This window comes from Syngnathus typhle, linkage group LG1 (genome assembly GCF_033458585.1).
Source record: "Syngnathus typhle isolate RoL2023-S1 ecotype Sweden linkage group LG1, RoL_Styp_1.0, whole genome shotgun sequence".
Classification (NCBI taxonomy): Eukaryota; Metazoa; Chordata; class Actinopteri; order Syngnathiformes; family Syngnathidae; genus Syngnathus; species Syngnathus typhle.
In genome coordinates, this window is record NC_083738.1 from 19,353,671 (window position 1) to 19,370,297 (window position 16,627).

Sequence of the window (16,627 nt, forward strand, 5' to 3'; positions counted from 1 at the left end):
GCTGACAAAAGCCTCGTTGCATGTTTTTGTCATTGTAAGCTTAGAAGAATGTGCGCAAGCCGCAGCAATTGGGAATATTTACACTGTTAATAACAACAACAAAAATTGGCAGACAAAACATTTCGGTTGCTTTGATAAGGAATCAGAAAGTACACAATTTACTGCTGTGATTCTCAAAGTGAGCTTAGCAGGTTCTCTTGCTGTATGTAAATGAATCACTGACTGGAACGGAACCATTGACGATAATATTTAATACAAGCAAAACAAAAAAACATTACAATGAAGCTTGTGTAGCTATCCTTACTGCATGTTTAAACATTTTGAATCAAGCGCATTATTTAGTATATATATATATAATATATATATATTATATATATATATTATACATACTATGCACCACCTCCCCACTAATCTGAATATTGTGGTAATATTACATTTGTGGAATATGAATTAAGCCAAAGAATCCACCCAATTTTAATCCATTTTAGTGGGCCGACATTTTGCCACATACCACAAGGCTCAAGTAACGAGTGACAAGTCTACCAGACCCAATTATTTGTATACAGGCCGTTAAAAAGTCACCTTTGCGTAATACATCCCTACCCAAAAGCACATTTTGTTGGTTTCACCTGGCTGCGTTTGTCTTTGTTACAATCAGGACTTTGGCGATGACGGCTCCTTGTACTTCACCAAGGTGAGCGCCGCCCACATGGGCAATTACACCTGCCACGCCGACGGCTACGAGAAACTCTTCCAGACGCACGTTCTCCACGTGGATGGTAAGAGGCCTCTTGTGTGGAGTGGCGACTTTTTGTTCTCGGGGTTTGAATCAATTAGGCGTCACATGTAGCAGATGGCCCATTCATCATTCTTGCCAACTTAAAGATGGATTTTGAGCTCCAACTGAGCGCTTTGGCAAGGATACGCCAGTAGTCTCCGGACGTTTATGGAGGGGATTTACAAGGTATTTACACAAAGAGAAAGCTTTCCGACGGGAATCCCAAACATCTGCTGCTGTTGTAAATTCCGACCTCCCAAAAAATGTTTTTGCGACGTATCTTTTCCCAGGATATTCTTTTGATTAAAAGGCAGTCTCAGAACACTATCGCTGATTCTGATTTGGGGTTTGCTTTGGCGAGTGGTTCCAAAACATATAGCAATATTTTTAATTAAAATTTCTTACAAAGAACAGAAGACAGATGGATATGAAAAGTCTGCTAGTTTGTGGGGAACAAAAGTCACTGTCAGATTTGAAACCCAGAAAATACCAGATTCTTAAAATGCATTGTAAATCATTGGAGGGAGCCGACAATTGGAGTTACGTAATGTGCTCCTTCTTACGTGTTCCAGTTCAGAGGCGAACGGCAGCATTTTACTAATTACTGTGCTGCCGTGGAAGATAAGCCTCACCTTTGCCAGATCCCTGCGGTAAAAAAAAAAAGCCGGGCTTGACAATCGCACTGAGCAGAAAGCTTTTATGCTGGGAGGAGATTTTATTGGCCGATATCAAGCCTTTTCAAAATAAAAGGAATCAGCTGGCGTTTTGCCCATTAAGCTCTGATATAAGCTTACTTAGCCAGATGAGGTGGCTCGGGCATCTCATCAGGATGCCTCCTGGACGCCTCCCTGGGGAGGTGTTCCGGGCATGTCCCACCGGTAGGAGACCCCGGGGACGACCCAGGACGCGCTGGAGAGACTATGTCTCTCAGCTGGCCTGGGAACGCCTTGGGATCCCCCGGGATGAGCTAGATGAAGTGGCTGGGGAGAGGAAAGTCTGGGAGTGCCTCCTGAAGCTGCTGCCCCCGCGACCCAACCCCGGATAAGCGGAAGAAGATGGATGGATGGATAAGCTTACTCGCTCATGAAACATTGGCAATGGCCTCAAAACATCCAAATAGGTTGGGCTCGAAAGGCGACAGCTCAGTCATTTCTTTTGTTTGAATTTTGAAGTACCAATAGTGTTCAATGTTGGAGGATCTAGTGTATACTTTCATCCCACTTGGTCTTCATTCTCCATGAGGTGAAGAGTTTTGCTCCTTTGCTAATTGGGCTAACTTTGGGAGTGAAATGAGCTCTTTATGGAGAAGGTAAAGGTCACGGGTGTGCTGTGGAGTACTTGCTTTCCCTCCTAATGAGCTGGCATGGAGTTGAGGAAACTTCCTTCTACATATGACAGACAGCTGCTTCATTAGCATTCATTCAAGTCGATTGCTGTGACCGTTAATTGAAACACTACAGGGAGACGAACAATTGTTCTGTTTATGAAAACCCCGGCGCCCGGGAAAAGCAAAGAATCCCAGTCGTAATTGATTCCGGACCAGAACTTTTCAACATCACCGCTATGGATTTCGCATTGCGGGGCCCCCTAGAAGACGCTATTGCCTCCTGACGAAGCGACTTGACGTTTTCTGAAACTCAATTAGGCAAGCGAGCTCGATAGCTAAGTGGATTTGGAACGCTGTTCATTGCCACCGACGCACGAGAATGTGATGGACACTATTGAGGTTGAAGTGGAAGTAGCATGAGGGAGAATAGTTGTTAGAATAGTTGGGGTCTCGCAAGGCAGCTATATATATATATATATATATATATATATATATATATATATATATATATATATATATATACATACACACACACACACACACACACACACATACATACATATATATGTATGTATATATATATATATATATATGTATGTGTGTGTGTGTGTGTGTGCTTGCCTTACAAAATATGTATTTGAATAAATTATTTGACTCATTTGCTTCAAGGCACAATTCATCAATCAATTCCACAACAGCAACCAAATCCTTAGTGCTGAATGAATCCTCATCCCTACTGCTGCTGAAGCCAAATTATTTAAGATCCTGTATCGTCAGTCTGCGCTCATGGGCCTATTCATTTATTTGACATCATTTTAATAATGCCAGTTCATTTCATACGCCAGACTGGCTGCTGCCATTCATCTCAACCAAAACGTTTATCCATACCGCGACACCCTCGGAAACAATTTTCCCCAGATGGTCGGCCATGTTTCATCAGTGGCACGTATGCTGCCGTAACAACACCAGCAGAGAAGGATTATTGCGTAAATATTACGAGAAATACAGTACAATGAACGCCCTTTGATTGTGATCGCTTCTTTTTTTGTATAGTTTATATGCTACTAGCCCTCCCACATGTATGTAAACTTTAAACAGAACAGATTTTCCAAATACGTTGTTAACATACATATATGGGATCTTCACACATGGCAATTCAAGTTGTTTTGCACCTTTATTACACAGTGGCTGATGTAGTGCATTTCTGGGGATGCAGAAATATTACTCGTACAAAAAACAAAATAACCATATATCGTGATCTTTCCCCAGTGCAAAGGGCTCTCTTGCATAAAAACTGCATTCCAGTCCTGCTGAACAAGAAACCAACATAAAGTGCAACAACTCATTTTGTACATTTTTCCACCTCCCAAAATGGCCCCAAAAATGATTTGGCCTTCTCACGTCGTAATGTGGTGCAATAGATGACTAATTTTAAGTGAGCTAAGACATATAGTGGAAATTACAGTATCACAATCAATGATTTTTCATAGTGTGGATTGTTCCTGCCACAACCTGTATTTTCCTCCGTTTTTCATGGAAAACGCATATTGAATGTTTTTGAATTGATGAATCAAGAGGCCACTCAGAACCCGCTGGCCGCTAGTTGCTCATCTGATTTCCAATGAAGAAAAGTGTTGTACAGCATGCTTGTCCAGCCCCCCCCCCCCCCCCCCCCCCGCCCCCCATGGCCTCCTTACTTTTGCATGCGCACATTAGCCACAGCTTGTTGCCGCGCATGTGATTGGCAGCACATATGTCAGAGGTACATGGTCGACGACGTGCTTTTCGGCCGACGCCTCCAGCTTCTTTGCGTGATTGAAGTGGCTGCTTGGAATTTCACAGTTTGAGAGCAAAACAGCCTGCTGCATGTGTACGCTGTGTACGCTGTGTGCGTGTGTGCGCACGTGGAAACCAGTGTGTGTGTGCGCAGACAGTGGCCTTGCTGGGTGATTGACGAGCGGCCGGCGAGCTGCATGAAGGACTTGTCAGCTATGTCGCAGTGAGCCTGCAGTGCAAGTCGTCTACATTCCATACGTATGGAACTCGAAGCATGGGTAGATGAGGAGGAGTGTTTGAAAAGGCTTTTTCCTTCACTATGTCCACGTCATAAATACACAGACTCGAGTGCACCAGTTCATAGTAAAATCTGTTTTTTGTTTTTTTTTTAATGAAAGAGTTCGATCCTAGAATGGGTTATTTCTACGTGAATTATTGTCCATGGGGAGTAATTGTTTCTAAACACCACAAGACAAAAAACAATTCCCTACCCTAAAAGACTTTTTGTATTCCATCATCTCAAACACCAAATTGTTTGTTTGGATTAAAAATTAATCTTCAAAATTTTTAGAATTTTTACTGTTTTTTTCTAATTATCTGAATGTAAGATGTAATAAAAAAATGTTGGACTTTTTTTTTTTTTACACACAATGAAAGGAATAAATAATTGTTTTTAATGTATAATTTAATATAATTTTTTTTACACATTAAAAAAATCTGCAACCCAAATAAGTTACTTTTATATATTTTCAAACTACTGAACATAATTTTATCATCATTAGTAATTAAAAAAAACCTTCATCCTCTAAAATTCTAAAACCAGAAATTTAAATGATTGTTTGAACTGCATCTGGTCAGACATAAAGAAAATATTATTTTGACACTTTGGCCGCTTTTTCTATGTTGTCAGTCTGCGTTTATACGTATGCTGCCCTTCAGTCAGTGTCCTAGATTGTGTTTGTGCCTTTTTATGGGTTGAAGCTGGATTGCAACTGTTTTGTGACCTTGTGTTTGCGATTGTTAACAGCGGCCCATATGTGTGTCTGACTGCCAACACGCCAACGGGACATTCCAAAGCCCGCCTGTACCTAACGGTCCAGATGGCGATGGCGGCCATTCCTGGAGGCCACCATCCACCTAGATACCTAGACAAACATTTTTGTGAGGCTTCTCAGCAAAAAAATAGAAAAATTATTAGAGGATTATGGTAGGCTTGGAAGATGACAAGATGGGGTTGTGTGTTAGGATTTTGCTATTTTTGGAGGCCTTTTGTGAATATTTCACACTGTGTGCTCTTATTCCTTTGGAATTCTTTCAATATGAAACATGTTCCGTGAAGCTGGATTAGCAAAACCTAATCTCCCTTGTGTATCCTATGCATAAATGCATTTGATTATTAATATATCGCCTGCTTGAAAGTTCACAATGTATATTTTGATGATTTGCTATTCCCACAGGGTAAAGATTTTTTTTAAAGAGCCAAGTCAGGTACTAGACGTTGTGCTTTGTCTGCTTGCTAACAAAAGGTTGCTTGAAATCGATAGGAAGCAGGAAAAAAAGTCAATGACCTCTTAATGGTTCTATCGCTCATTTATATGCGTGATTTGTATACGCGCAATCGTACGAGACCCAAGGCTGCGGGGAAACAACGAAAACATTGATCGTGCTCTAAATACGGCACTTTAAAGCTTACTTAAAAGGTGATACTAATAGAATACTAATAGTTTTTTCAATTAGATTGTAAATTTCAAATTTACAGGATTTGGCACAGTTCTGTGATTAAAATCCCTCATGACACCCTATTAAGAAAGTTTTGCATTACATTGAAATTCTGATGGTGGCCATGCCCCCACAGTTCCGCCCGTTATCCGAGTGTACCCGGAGAGCCAAGCCAGAGAACCGGGCATCACCGCCAGCCTACGATGCCACGCCGAGGGCATCCCCCAGCCGCAGCTGACCTGGCTCAAGAACGGAATGAATATCACACCCAAGCTATCCAAGCAACTTACACTGCAAGGTAGTTACTTTCTTGTAAAATAGTTTTATTTTCATCTAACACATTAGCTATTAGTGTTTTGGGTTTTTTTGGTGCGTATTTTTGAAGTAATTGAAGACCGTTAGATTTTAACCAGTGCAATTTATGGCAGATTTAAAGTAAGGGATTAAGGGATTTAATTTGTTCCTGAATCTATGTAGCTTTTGGGAGTTTCACCATTGTGCCCGTTTAATAGTTGCAATTTGTTCATTGACTGCTGTCAAAACTATGCATGTTTTGTGTTATTCAACACTCCTTCTTTCAGCCTTTGGGAGTCATGCTAACCTACACAACTATTAGATTTTTAGTAGTCCTTCTAAAAGAAACTGGGAAACTAAGGCTGATTCATTTTATCTTCTGTAATAATGGATGGGATTTCAGGTCATGTAAATTTAGCCAGAAAAACCTTTGTTTGGATTTGCACTTGTCTTGTTTGAATCTGGGGGGAGTTACAATAGTGTTATCAACCAATGCAATATATGGCATTTTTTTGTCAATTTGTAAGTTAAGTGAGTTAAAAGTCATTTTACTTTAACAATTTGAACTCTTAGCGCATATAAATTCATCTTGTTTTAAATTGCATAATGGTTGGGGTATTAATGGTAAATTAATCTGTTCAATTTTTGGTGACTTTAAGGTCACTACCTTGGCTATTTTAAACTCGTGTAAGTATTCTGCGACATCTCATTTTGAATCTGCACAATATTTGAAGGTGATTTGAATGAGTACTTTAACCTGAACAGATGTTGGGAAAATACTTAGAGAAGCATAATTTTTGTGTGTGCGTCTGCTCATCCCAGCTAATGGCAGTGAGGTGCACATCAGCAACGTGCACTTTGAGGACACCGGCGCTTACACCTGCATCGCTAAAAACCAGGCAGGCATGGATGAGGATATCTCCTCGCTCTTCATAGAGGACTCGGCGCGCAAAACCTGTAAGTGAGCATGGAGACGTCCATTTGAGATGTCCGCCCGTCTGCCCGCCCTTGATTTCCCATGCAGCAGTGACAGAAAATAACAAATAGCCTCAGAGTGCGTCGACAGAGCCTGACAAAGCAGAAACAATTGGCACACTGTGGAAGGCATCTCTTTTGTGCCAGTTAGCAGCAGACTGTTGCCGTTTGAGGCACGGCGGACTGTGGAAAATAAGTCCTCTGCTCCCAAATGTACTTTATTGACAGCCAACTGGAGTGTGGCCCTCGTAAAAGAAATTCCTTTAAGTGGTGTGTATGTGTGTGGTTTGGGACCCTTAATTACCTTAAGGAGCGCCACGGCATACCGACAACGGCTCTCAAACCCCCAAACAACATGTGACATTTGATAAAAGGTCACAGTTAATTAGCTTGCCCTCCTTATTTAGAAAAAAGCGCCTAAATTTCAATGAAGTAGTCTTGGAATAATGTTGTTTGGTGACATGTTGACTGGACTTATTCAAATAACCGCTGGCATTTTCAGCCTCATTAAGTAGAGACCCTCACAGCCCCTTTCAAAGAGAGAACCTGCAAATTTGATGCAGAACACACCCTTTCACTTAATTTACTCTTACTCTTTTTCACTTTCAAGAGGTTCAGTTGTCTTCTTTTAATGAAAAATGTAAAACTTGGAAAAATTTAAGTTAGTCTAAATTCAATATGTAAAACTTTGGGGGGATTTAAGGTAGCATTTTGACCTCTCCGACATTTGCATCCCTGTGTGACTTTGTACTGCTTAACTTTTGAGGACTTTTGAGTTATGCTAATTTAAACCCGTGCAACTTTTGGTGGCTTTCACCATCTCCGTTTTACCTGTGCAACCTTTGGTGCGTTTATGGTACTTTAAAAAAAAAAAAAAAACATTTCATTGCAGGCTTACTTTAAAGCCATCATCGGGCTATTGCAAAGCCCCGCTCGTCAAAACGTCAGCACATCAGTGCTTGTGGATCGCCGGCTGGTCTCACGACTGCGCTAAATCCTCCCCATCAAACTTTATGACTCACAGTGAAGGTCTGTTAGATAAGAAATGACCTCAACGGGAACAGAACACGGCATCTTGGAAAGCTAGTGGGCTGAAAAGTCGGGCGTTGCATGGCAAAAAAATAAAATCCGTCTTTGTTCTATCGTATTGTATAGAACCCAGAAAATTAGGACTAGAGCTTTTATGCTACATTTTTTCCTGGTTACGTATTAAATGACCTTTACTTGATTCAATATATCTCCTTAAGAAACCATTGAAATGAATTCAATACTTTTATTTAACTTGGCAGCCTCTCAGATAATGGACAAAAACAACAATGGTTAGAAGCTTCAATGCAATCCATACTGTTGGCTCAGTGCTGAGTGAAGTGAGATGCAAGAAGTGTGTTATTTATATTGAGATTGCACAGACCAGGCTGGAAAGCAATGAAAAAACAACACTGTGAAACAACTGGGTGCAATTATGCAGTCACTACACATTTTGAAGTCCCTTACTATATAGATTTTGTTTACCTGATTCTAAAACCTTTTGTCAAATTGTTGTGTTTTTTTTTCTTATTCTTCCTTAAAAGGCAACAGGTAGCCCTTGACAATGTTTCATTCAAACGCACTCCTTACCTGGTGTGACAGACCTTGGTGCCTCGAAAGCAACATTGTGTGCAGCCCACAATAAATACAGCAAGTTGGTGCCGAGGAAGTATATTGAAATATGTATTTGTATCTCAGGGAGTAGCATACATTTAGTTGGAAGTTGAGGGGAGATTATTGCCGCATATGCATGTACACTGTCAGCGCATTTTTTTGTTTATTTTTATATTTAGAGAGTCTAATGATAAACATTTTAGGAGCGCATCCGATACTTGCGGGCCAAAGTGAATCGAGGTTTAGTGTTATCGTAAGTACGTTATGAATTTAAAAAAAATAATCCACTTATTCTTTAAATTGATTAATGAATTAATTCCATATCAACAGCTTTAGTTATACATTCGTTGTATGAAGCCAGAGGTCAAATAAATATTGATTGATTGAGTTATGATTACCAAATTTGATTACCACATTTATTTTTTTAACCTCATGACTGGCCTGCCCCCCTACTCTTTCTCTACACTGTTTCTGGGCTAATTAGCGCCGTCAAAGTGTGAATGGTCTGTCCCGGGTCGCCATCGCCGTGAGCCAGTCACATCGTAACCTTGCCGCTGGGCCTCCCGGGCGTGACGTCCCTAAACTTTGGCGTCCAGCACAAACAGTTATCACAAGAGAGCCAAACGATTGCCCGCCGCCGTCAGCCGGCTTGTTTTTGCTACAGTATATGGACACTGAAGTTGATATATGGGCCCCTCGCACGCGCGCAACAGCCGCAGTCTTTCCGACCCCGGGTGATGAATAGCATCAATATGGCTTTCGTACGACTGCTTTCTTTCTATTTTGTTTCCATCCCTGGCATAAACGCCATTGTTCTCCAGTTTTTTTGTCCACCGTCCATTTTGCAGACGACACGGTGTTACTTTTGTGACGCTTTTTAATGAGCTGAAAAAGATTCGCAAGAGTGCACAGGAAGGGTAACACTCGACAAAGCGCTTTTTTTTTTTTTTGCAACGATTACGCCTGACCCTCGCCGCTTTGTCTCTTTGCCAGTGCCGTTCCACGGGAGAATGAGTGCTGGAGGACAGATTAGCATCGGCGCCAATTGGCCCACAAATTGGACAGCCCGTCAGAAAATGGAAGACGGGAGTGGGTTGATGGAGGGACTGGCAGACAATAGGCAGAGAGGGTCGGCATTAAGGACACAGCGTTGAATTTGCATGAAAACCGAGTTCATATCACCGTTGCATTTCTTCCTCACAACAGTGACCCTGTCACAGTTGTCCTCATACAAAAACTCATTTTCACTCTCAGGAAAGAAATAAGTCCGACTCCATCCAAAACTGCACAGGCAAAGCCTTCATGGCAGTGAAACATAATTTTGCTGGCTTGATATACGTGACTCTCTTTTTGAATTGAACTACCCAAAAATTGTAAATTCCAATATAACTACAACAAAGTGGAATTACTCACTCCTTTGAAAAAAATGCCTGAGAGACGTGATGGAAGGGGAAACGAAAAATGATGCAGTCACTTAGTGGCATTTTTGCAGGTATTGCTGTTACAATAAAGAAAAGGTTTACCACCGCAAAATCCATCACCTGAAAGGGAGTAAAACTACTCACCCTTTGAAGATATCTGACGGACAAAATAATGATAGAGGTAACTGGTAGTGGTAGCTATCAGACGCTCTCAGGCTCTGGTCTGGCACTGCGAGTGTCATTAGCCATCTCAAATCGAGGTCTGCTGCTTCTAAGAACAGAAAGATGGGCCATTAATCCATGTTAATGAAGCATTAAAATGACCTTAGCCTGAGAAATGATTTAGTCACCTGGGGCATCTGAGGTAACCCATATCACCTCACACTAAATATATACTAAGGGCACAAACTTGAATACATTTGGAAAGTACGGTGATAAGTAACGAGGGAACAAGCAAACGATAATCTCTCAACACTAAGCCGCCTAGCGAGCAAAACATACTGCTGGGATATAATCCCAAATATACAACTGTCAACCAAAATAATGTTTCAGGTCAAATTCCCAAAGTATTGTGTTGTTTATATGCTACATCAAGAGAAATGTAGCAAAAAAAGCGATCCTGGCTTGCCTGCTGCTTTGCTTGCATTTCAGGCTCATGCTAAATGATATTGTTGATTGAAGTCGATTCCCGTAAGCATAAGCAAACACAGTTGGCGATGTCTAAAACCAAACATCCTTATTTCCGAGCAGAAGACTCAATTATCTGTTGCATTGGATAGCGGGGCCCAAGCATTCCAATAAAAGTCTCACAAATGTGATGTTATTGATTGTGGCGTTTAATGTTCAATGTTCTCTTTCTCTTTTTCTGCCTGGCAGTGGCCAACATTCTGTGGCGGGATGAAGGTACGGCTCCGTGGCTGCATTCATTAAAGTGACTTAATTGAATTCCTGTAATAGGATTAGCCATCTGTGACAAGAGGGATTAAATGATCCCACAGTGCCTTATTTACTTTAGGGTGTATAGCGTCGCTTCTATTTCACCGGGCGAGTGACGTTCTTTGTTGTTGCAGGTCTTGGTATCGGAAACATGTTCTACGTGTTCTACCAGGACGGCATTAAAGTCATCCAGCCGGTGGCGTGCGAGATACAGAGACACATCAAGCCCAGCGAGAAACTGCTGGCTCTTAAGGTGACAGACTCAATAACACGGTTAGAAAAAAAACAAAAATTAGCCTGGCCACAATTTCCACTTATTCCACCCACAAATTCAAATTGGCATGTCCATCATAAGACACATGAAAATATCTCATGTCCAAACTTGACATTTTGATTTGAATCATTTTGAATGAATTCTAAAAGCTGCTACTCTGACAAAACCATACTCGGGGGGGACAAGCTAGTTTCACCGATTGACACCAAATTGCTTTGACTTGTTTATCCTGTCTGAAGAAAGTGTAATAAACTCAAGCCTAAAATTGAAGGGTAATTGAAGCTGCCCTTGCATCCTGAATCCGGTATCCTGGGGGGATAGGCAATGCTAAATTGTCAAGCCGAGCGTTTGTTTCATTATTATTTCCAGGATTCACCAAATTCAGGCGTTCAGTCCAGATTGCAGATTCCCTGTGTTGTTCTGGGCAATTTTCCTTTCTTGAGAAATTTTCAGGGTCTATTCATGATAGACACGTAGAAGAAAATTTCATGTTGCTAAATGAAACTTTACTGGGGCTTTTTTCATGTACTTCTTCCACCGATCGATGTTAAATTGCACAAACGTCCATCATACACGATAGTTCTGAAGAATAAACAGGAAGGCATTTTGGACAAATTCAAATTTCAACTGCTGATTAGTCAGATTTTTATACACGATATTTTTGTATCCCTCCAGGAAGTCTCTATGTTGCAGAGACAGTTTTGAAGTTTTCGCTCCCCGGTGAGACGCTTTTGTGGATAATTGGATTTTTTTTTGTGGCGGGGAGGGGTTACGTTCACAACCAATCATAGGCTACAGTAGAAAATGTGGCAACACCTTCCAGTTTTGCCTTACCGAGAGTTATCTTGCTAAAATTCAATGTACAAGAAGACTTGAGGAAAGGCGAATTAAGACCAGTAATGCTGCATTAAGGATTCTAATGAATTCGCAAGAAAGATATACTACTTCTGACTGTCAAGGGAATTTCACACAGAACAAAAACAAACATATTTAAGTCGCCCACACACAACCCCACACAAAGTACAGTATGCAATGTGCCGAGACATTGCAGCCGCCTTCGTGCATGCCCTCAGCTGCATCAACAAGAATGCTGGGAAAAGAAGAGGAAGAATACCTAGATTTAGATAGATTTTTGATCTGCCGTGACTGCGCTCTTACATTCAAGTCCACTTCTGAGTGAAGCTGTGAAGATAACCATATTAGCTTGGAGCTATCTTCCATTCATGTTCCCTTCGCATAAATAACTTCTGAACAATTGACTAATGGGGATCCATTTTTTTTTTTTTTTACTCTTGCTGTGTATCTGAATCCATCTCTTTGCCTTGGAACATCCGTGGCTGCCGCCGTGCATCTGATTATAGATTACTGCGGTAGTTTCTAGTGCTAGCTGCTACTGCTATTGGTTTTATGTCGCAACATTAGTGCCGGTGTAGATTTACTGCACTACTAGAGAAGACAAGAGCGGTATATTAACCGAGACAAGTTGGCCAGCGGGAAGGCACCTGTCACCGCACTGCCTTTGTGGTTATAAATACACACGAGAAGCGTTAATTCCAACGTCCCGGAGCCGGAGCCTTTTTATTTCAACTTTCCTGGCCGGCAGCCGCTCTAAATCGCCCCGCAGAGTCTGGAACAGACGGTCGGGCAGGGGATAGCTACGTCAGCCAGCCAGGCAAAAAGCTGCCAGGGCCTGGAAGCTACACATCCGTGGGAACGTGCAAGCTTTGTTGTGTGGATTATGCGTTAGAAAGAAAAAAAAAAACTCATTTGTCAGTAGGCGGGAAAGGAACAGCAACACTGTTGATAAGATAACTGCAAACTGTCTTGCACGTGTGTGCGTGCGTGTGTGTGTGTGTTTGTGTGCGTGTGTGTGCGTAGGAGGAAGTGTGCCCTGCCTCAGAAGACGACGAAGTGCAGAAGTGTGTGTGGTCGGCGGCGGTCAACGTCAAGGACAAATTTATTTACGCGGCACAGCCCACGTTAGATCGCTTGCTCATTGTGGACGTCCAGTCGCAGAAGGCTGTCCAGGTAACTCAATTTACCTGTTAACACTCAATTAACATGAATTAATGTCCCTAAGTAAACAGTTGGTATGCAGTCAAATTTGATAAGCCAACGCATCATTTAGAAGAAATGCTAACCAAGGAGGTTTGGGTAAGCCAATGCTTGCAATGATTAATAGCACACAAAATGCATTCAGTTATTAAAGCAATAAGCAGTACAGCTGGAATACTAACTCTACATGTACACTGGAAAATGTAACACGTTTTTCATTATTTTTATGAGAGAGATTGCCAATCTATATTTCTTGCTCCATTAAAAATGTATGTATGTAATTATGTAGCGTGCAAGGCACTCCGTTTGTATTTAAATATTTTTAAATATTGTTAATTTAATATTTTTTAAATTGTGTATGTTTCAGAATATTTTATTGTTCTATTAGTTACTAGTTTTATTTTACAATTAAATGTGTTTTCTTGTTTTTTACATTGTAAAACTTCATCATTTTCAAAACAAGTTGTCCCTTTTTAAATCATGCTTTATTTCTATAATTATTTTTATTTATGTATCATTGTACAATAGATGATGTTTTACATGTTATATTTTAGGAAATATACATGAAGACATTATAACATTTGATCAGCTATGTTATGTTCTAATATGACATACAGTACAATTCGGAGTTTGAACGAAACGCTACGGAATCGATAAGTATAGCTGTCATGTACGACATCACATCCAAAACCTCAGTGCAGTAAACATTGAAAGATTAAAAACTTTTCTTTTTTTTCTTTTGCATCAAAATCTCATTGCGACCCATCTCAGTTCCACACGGAGGCCATTACCGTAATTTTCGGACTATAAATCGCAACGGAGTATAAGTCGCACCAGCCATAAAATGCCCAAAAAAGTGAAAAAAAAACTTATATATGTATATAAGTCGCTCCTGAGTATAAGTCGCCCCCCCACCCAAACTATGGAAAAAAACGCGACTTATAGTCCGAAAATTACGGTACACTTGTTATTAAATGTGTTGTATTTGTCATGGCTCCCACACCAACATCCAACGTGCTTGTTGTTTTAAACTAAATGGCCGTGAGTGCAGTCATGTGTGTCAGTATTTTTTTCTGGGTGTGTTTTGCAACCCCCTGCAGACGGCCGTTTACGCCTCGCCAGCCTCTTGGGGGGAAAAGAGCCACCGCTGCTAAGCAGGCTGAGCTCCCCCGAAAACTGTCAGCAGCTCATTTATTCAGGCCGCCCAGAGGTTGAGCTCCACTGCGTTATATTAGCAGCTGTTACTTAAAGCACCTGAACCTCCCCCATTGCCTCCATGAGCACACACACACACTGTAGTTTATTTCTACTAAAATGATGACTCCAACAATGTAACAGCACCCAGAATGGGAATCAATGAAAAGTAAAAAGTCCCAGATGGTGGTATGTTCCAGTGGCAGGCTATGCATACAATTCTTAACCCAAGTCTCAATACCAACGTAACTATATAACTCAGGTAAATCCATTGGGATTGCAGAAAGGCTGATATTGTGTGTACGTGTGTGTGTGATGCAGACAGTCAGCACTGACCCATATCCTGTCAAGTTGCACTACGACAAGTCCCGTGACCAGGTGTGGATCCTCAGCTGGGGGGACAGGCAGAAGAGCTTCCCTACTCTGCAGGTAAAGGAAAGAAAAATCTCAGACTTTCCTTTTTGGCTTTGTTCCCATGGATGAGAGAAACAATGTCAATAAGACATACTTGGAACAGGCATTGGGTGGATTAGGACCCTTGTGATGTGCATTTTCATTCAAAAATCTGATGTCACTTATGCAAATGCAAAGGTATTTTTTCAGAGATTTGGACATCAATGTGTTATTTTAGACATCCCTAATACACACACATACAAAACACAAATATTCTTGCAGGTGATCGGTGAGGCGAGCATGAAGGTGTCCCACCACACGGTCCACATGCAGCCGGTGGGTGGACGCTTCGACAGAGTGGACGGCTTCTTCATCCCCTCCACCAGCCTGATGGTAGACAGCCTAAGGTGCGTAAGCACACGTTGGGCTTTCAAGTTGGCCCTTGGGAATGCTTAGGTGGTTTGTTTGCTGTCGTCTCGAACGGGCCTGCTTTTACCCGCCTGTCCGTCAAGCCAAGAGCGGGTAGGTGGTGTAATTACGTTGCCAGGCATCCAGCGTCGAGAGTACAGACAGGCTTATTTTAAATCTTGTGTGTGTACGTCTTGATATAATGCTCCCCCCTCGCTATTCATGGGGGTAAAGCAACAAATCACCCTGACAAATACGACACAAATAATGACTAAAATCAATTAATGCCCCACTCCTAGATAACCAAGTTGACTGTAGCTCTTATTACTTATACAAATACTTTGTATGGACTTGACTGGTGTCGAGAGGAGATGAACAAGATCGGTCACATATACATAAAAGGATGTTACACTTTTTTGGAAAATTGAAAACCTCTCACAGGTGTCAGTGACTCCAAAGTCCCCGAGCATGAGACGCTTGTCAGAAGCTAACGCTAATCTGCGTGACCCCCCAAAAAAAAGAATAAAAACACTTAGTGCACCTCTGCTTACCTTTTGGTTTTGACATAATAATGTTTAAAATGTGTTGGCATTGGATGAACTTTTCATTTGGCAGAATTTTTTATTTTTGTATTGGACCTCATTAAATTGAGCCTGATGTTGCTCCCTTTGTTGAAATATCAACATTCCAAAAATTGCACATGGCTGTATTTTTTTAATTGTTAGCAAAATAGCAAACGATTCCAACGCATTGGTAATGTGGAAACCGTTTCTTATGGAGAATTCCCGTCTCTACCTGGGGGTGTTCGCAAATCGAAGCATTCAAAATTATCTTGTGATGAACACGGTGGTGGCAAAATTAAATTCATGACTTGCTTCCATGAATCAAAAACAGTGTTAGGAAACATCAAGCTCCATCTGCCATTGTGGCTGAAGGAAACATGCTGGTTTTATGACTGAATTGGAACAAAAGAAAAAGTGGTCAATACGCATGGTGTATTTATAGAAAATCAATAGGGTTCGCTCTTTGTGATGTGAAGAAGAATTTGAAGACCATCGTTGCGGATTGCTCGAGCTCCCAACAGAAACACTGATCGATTTGCAATGTGAGTGCGTCAACCATTTGATGACACTTTTATTCAAAATCAATATGACTCAGGCCTGAATACCAGACAAAAATCCATGAAATGCTACAGGTTTTAGTTTAGAGGTACGAGAAGTGTCTTATGGCAGAAGACAAAAGATGGATTTACACTAATGTAAATGAATCCGATATTCTCAGATCGCGAGCCTGATATCTGTGTATACAGTGTAAAATGGACTTAAGACAAACAGACCACCACAAAAAATAAAATAGAAAACTAAACGTGAAATTAAACTGACTAACCCTTTTGAGCTTCTTATTTTTTAAAATGTGTCAAAGCAAACCATTCCAAA

General features: G+C 41.1%; 1 protein-coding gene across 2 annotated transcripts in view; it reads left to right on the forward strand.

Moving 5' to 3' along the window:
* The window catches only part of LOC133160667 (follistatin-related protein 5-like), a 70,880-nt gene that overhangs the window by 49,962 nt on the left and 4,291 nt on the right, over positions 1-16,627 (forward strand). The window contains exons 8-15 of one of the 2 annotated variants that reach the window (XM_061288556.1): positions 659-779; positions 5,737-5,898; positions 6,717-6,851; positions 10,808-10,834; positions 11,002-11,120; positions 13,020-13,169; positions 14,712-14,819; positions 15,066-15,190. In XM_061288556.1, coding sequence (XP_061144540.1) covers positions 659-779; positions 5,737-5,898; positions 6,717-6,851; positions 10,808-10,834; positions 11,002-11,120; positions 13,020-13,169; positions 14,712-14,819; positions 15,066-15,190 — 947 coding nt within the window. The remainder of the gene's footprint in view (positions 1-658; positions 780-5,736; positions 5,899-6,716; positions 6,852-10,807; positions 10,835-11,001; positions 11,121-13,019; positions 13,170-14,711; positions 14,820-15,065; positions 15,191-16,627) is intronic. The other variant, XM_061288566.1, reaches the window with a different exon arrangement.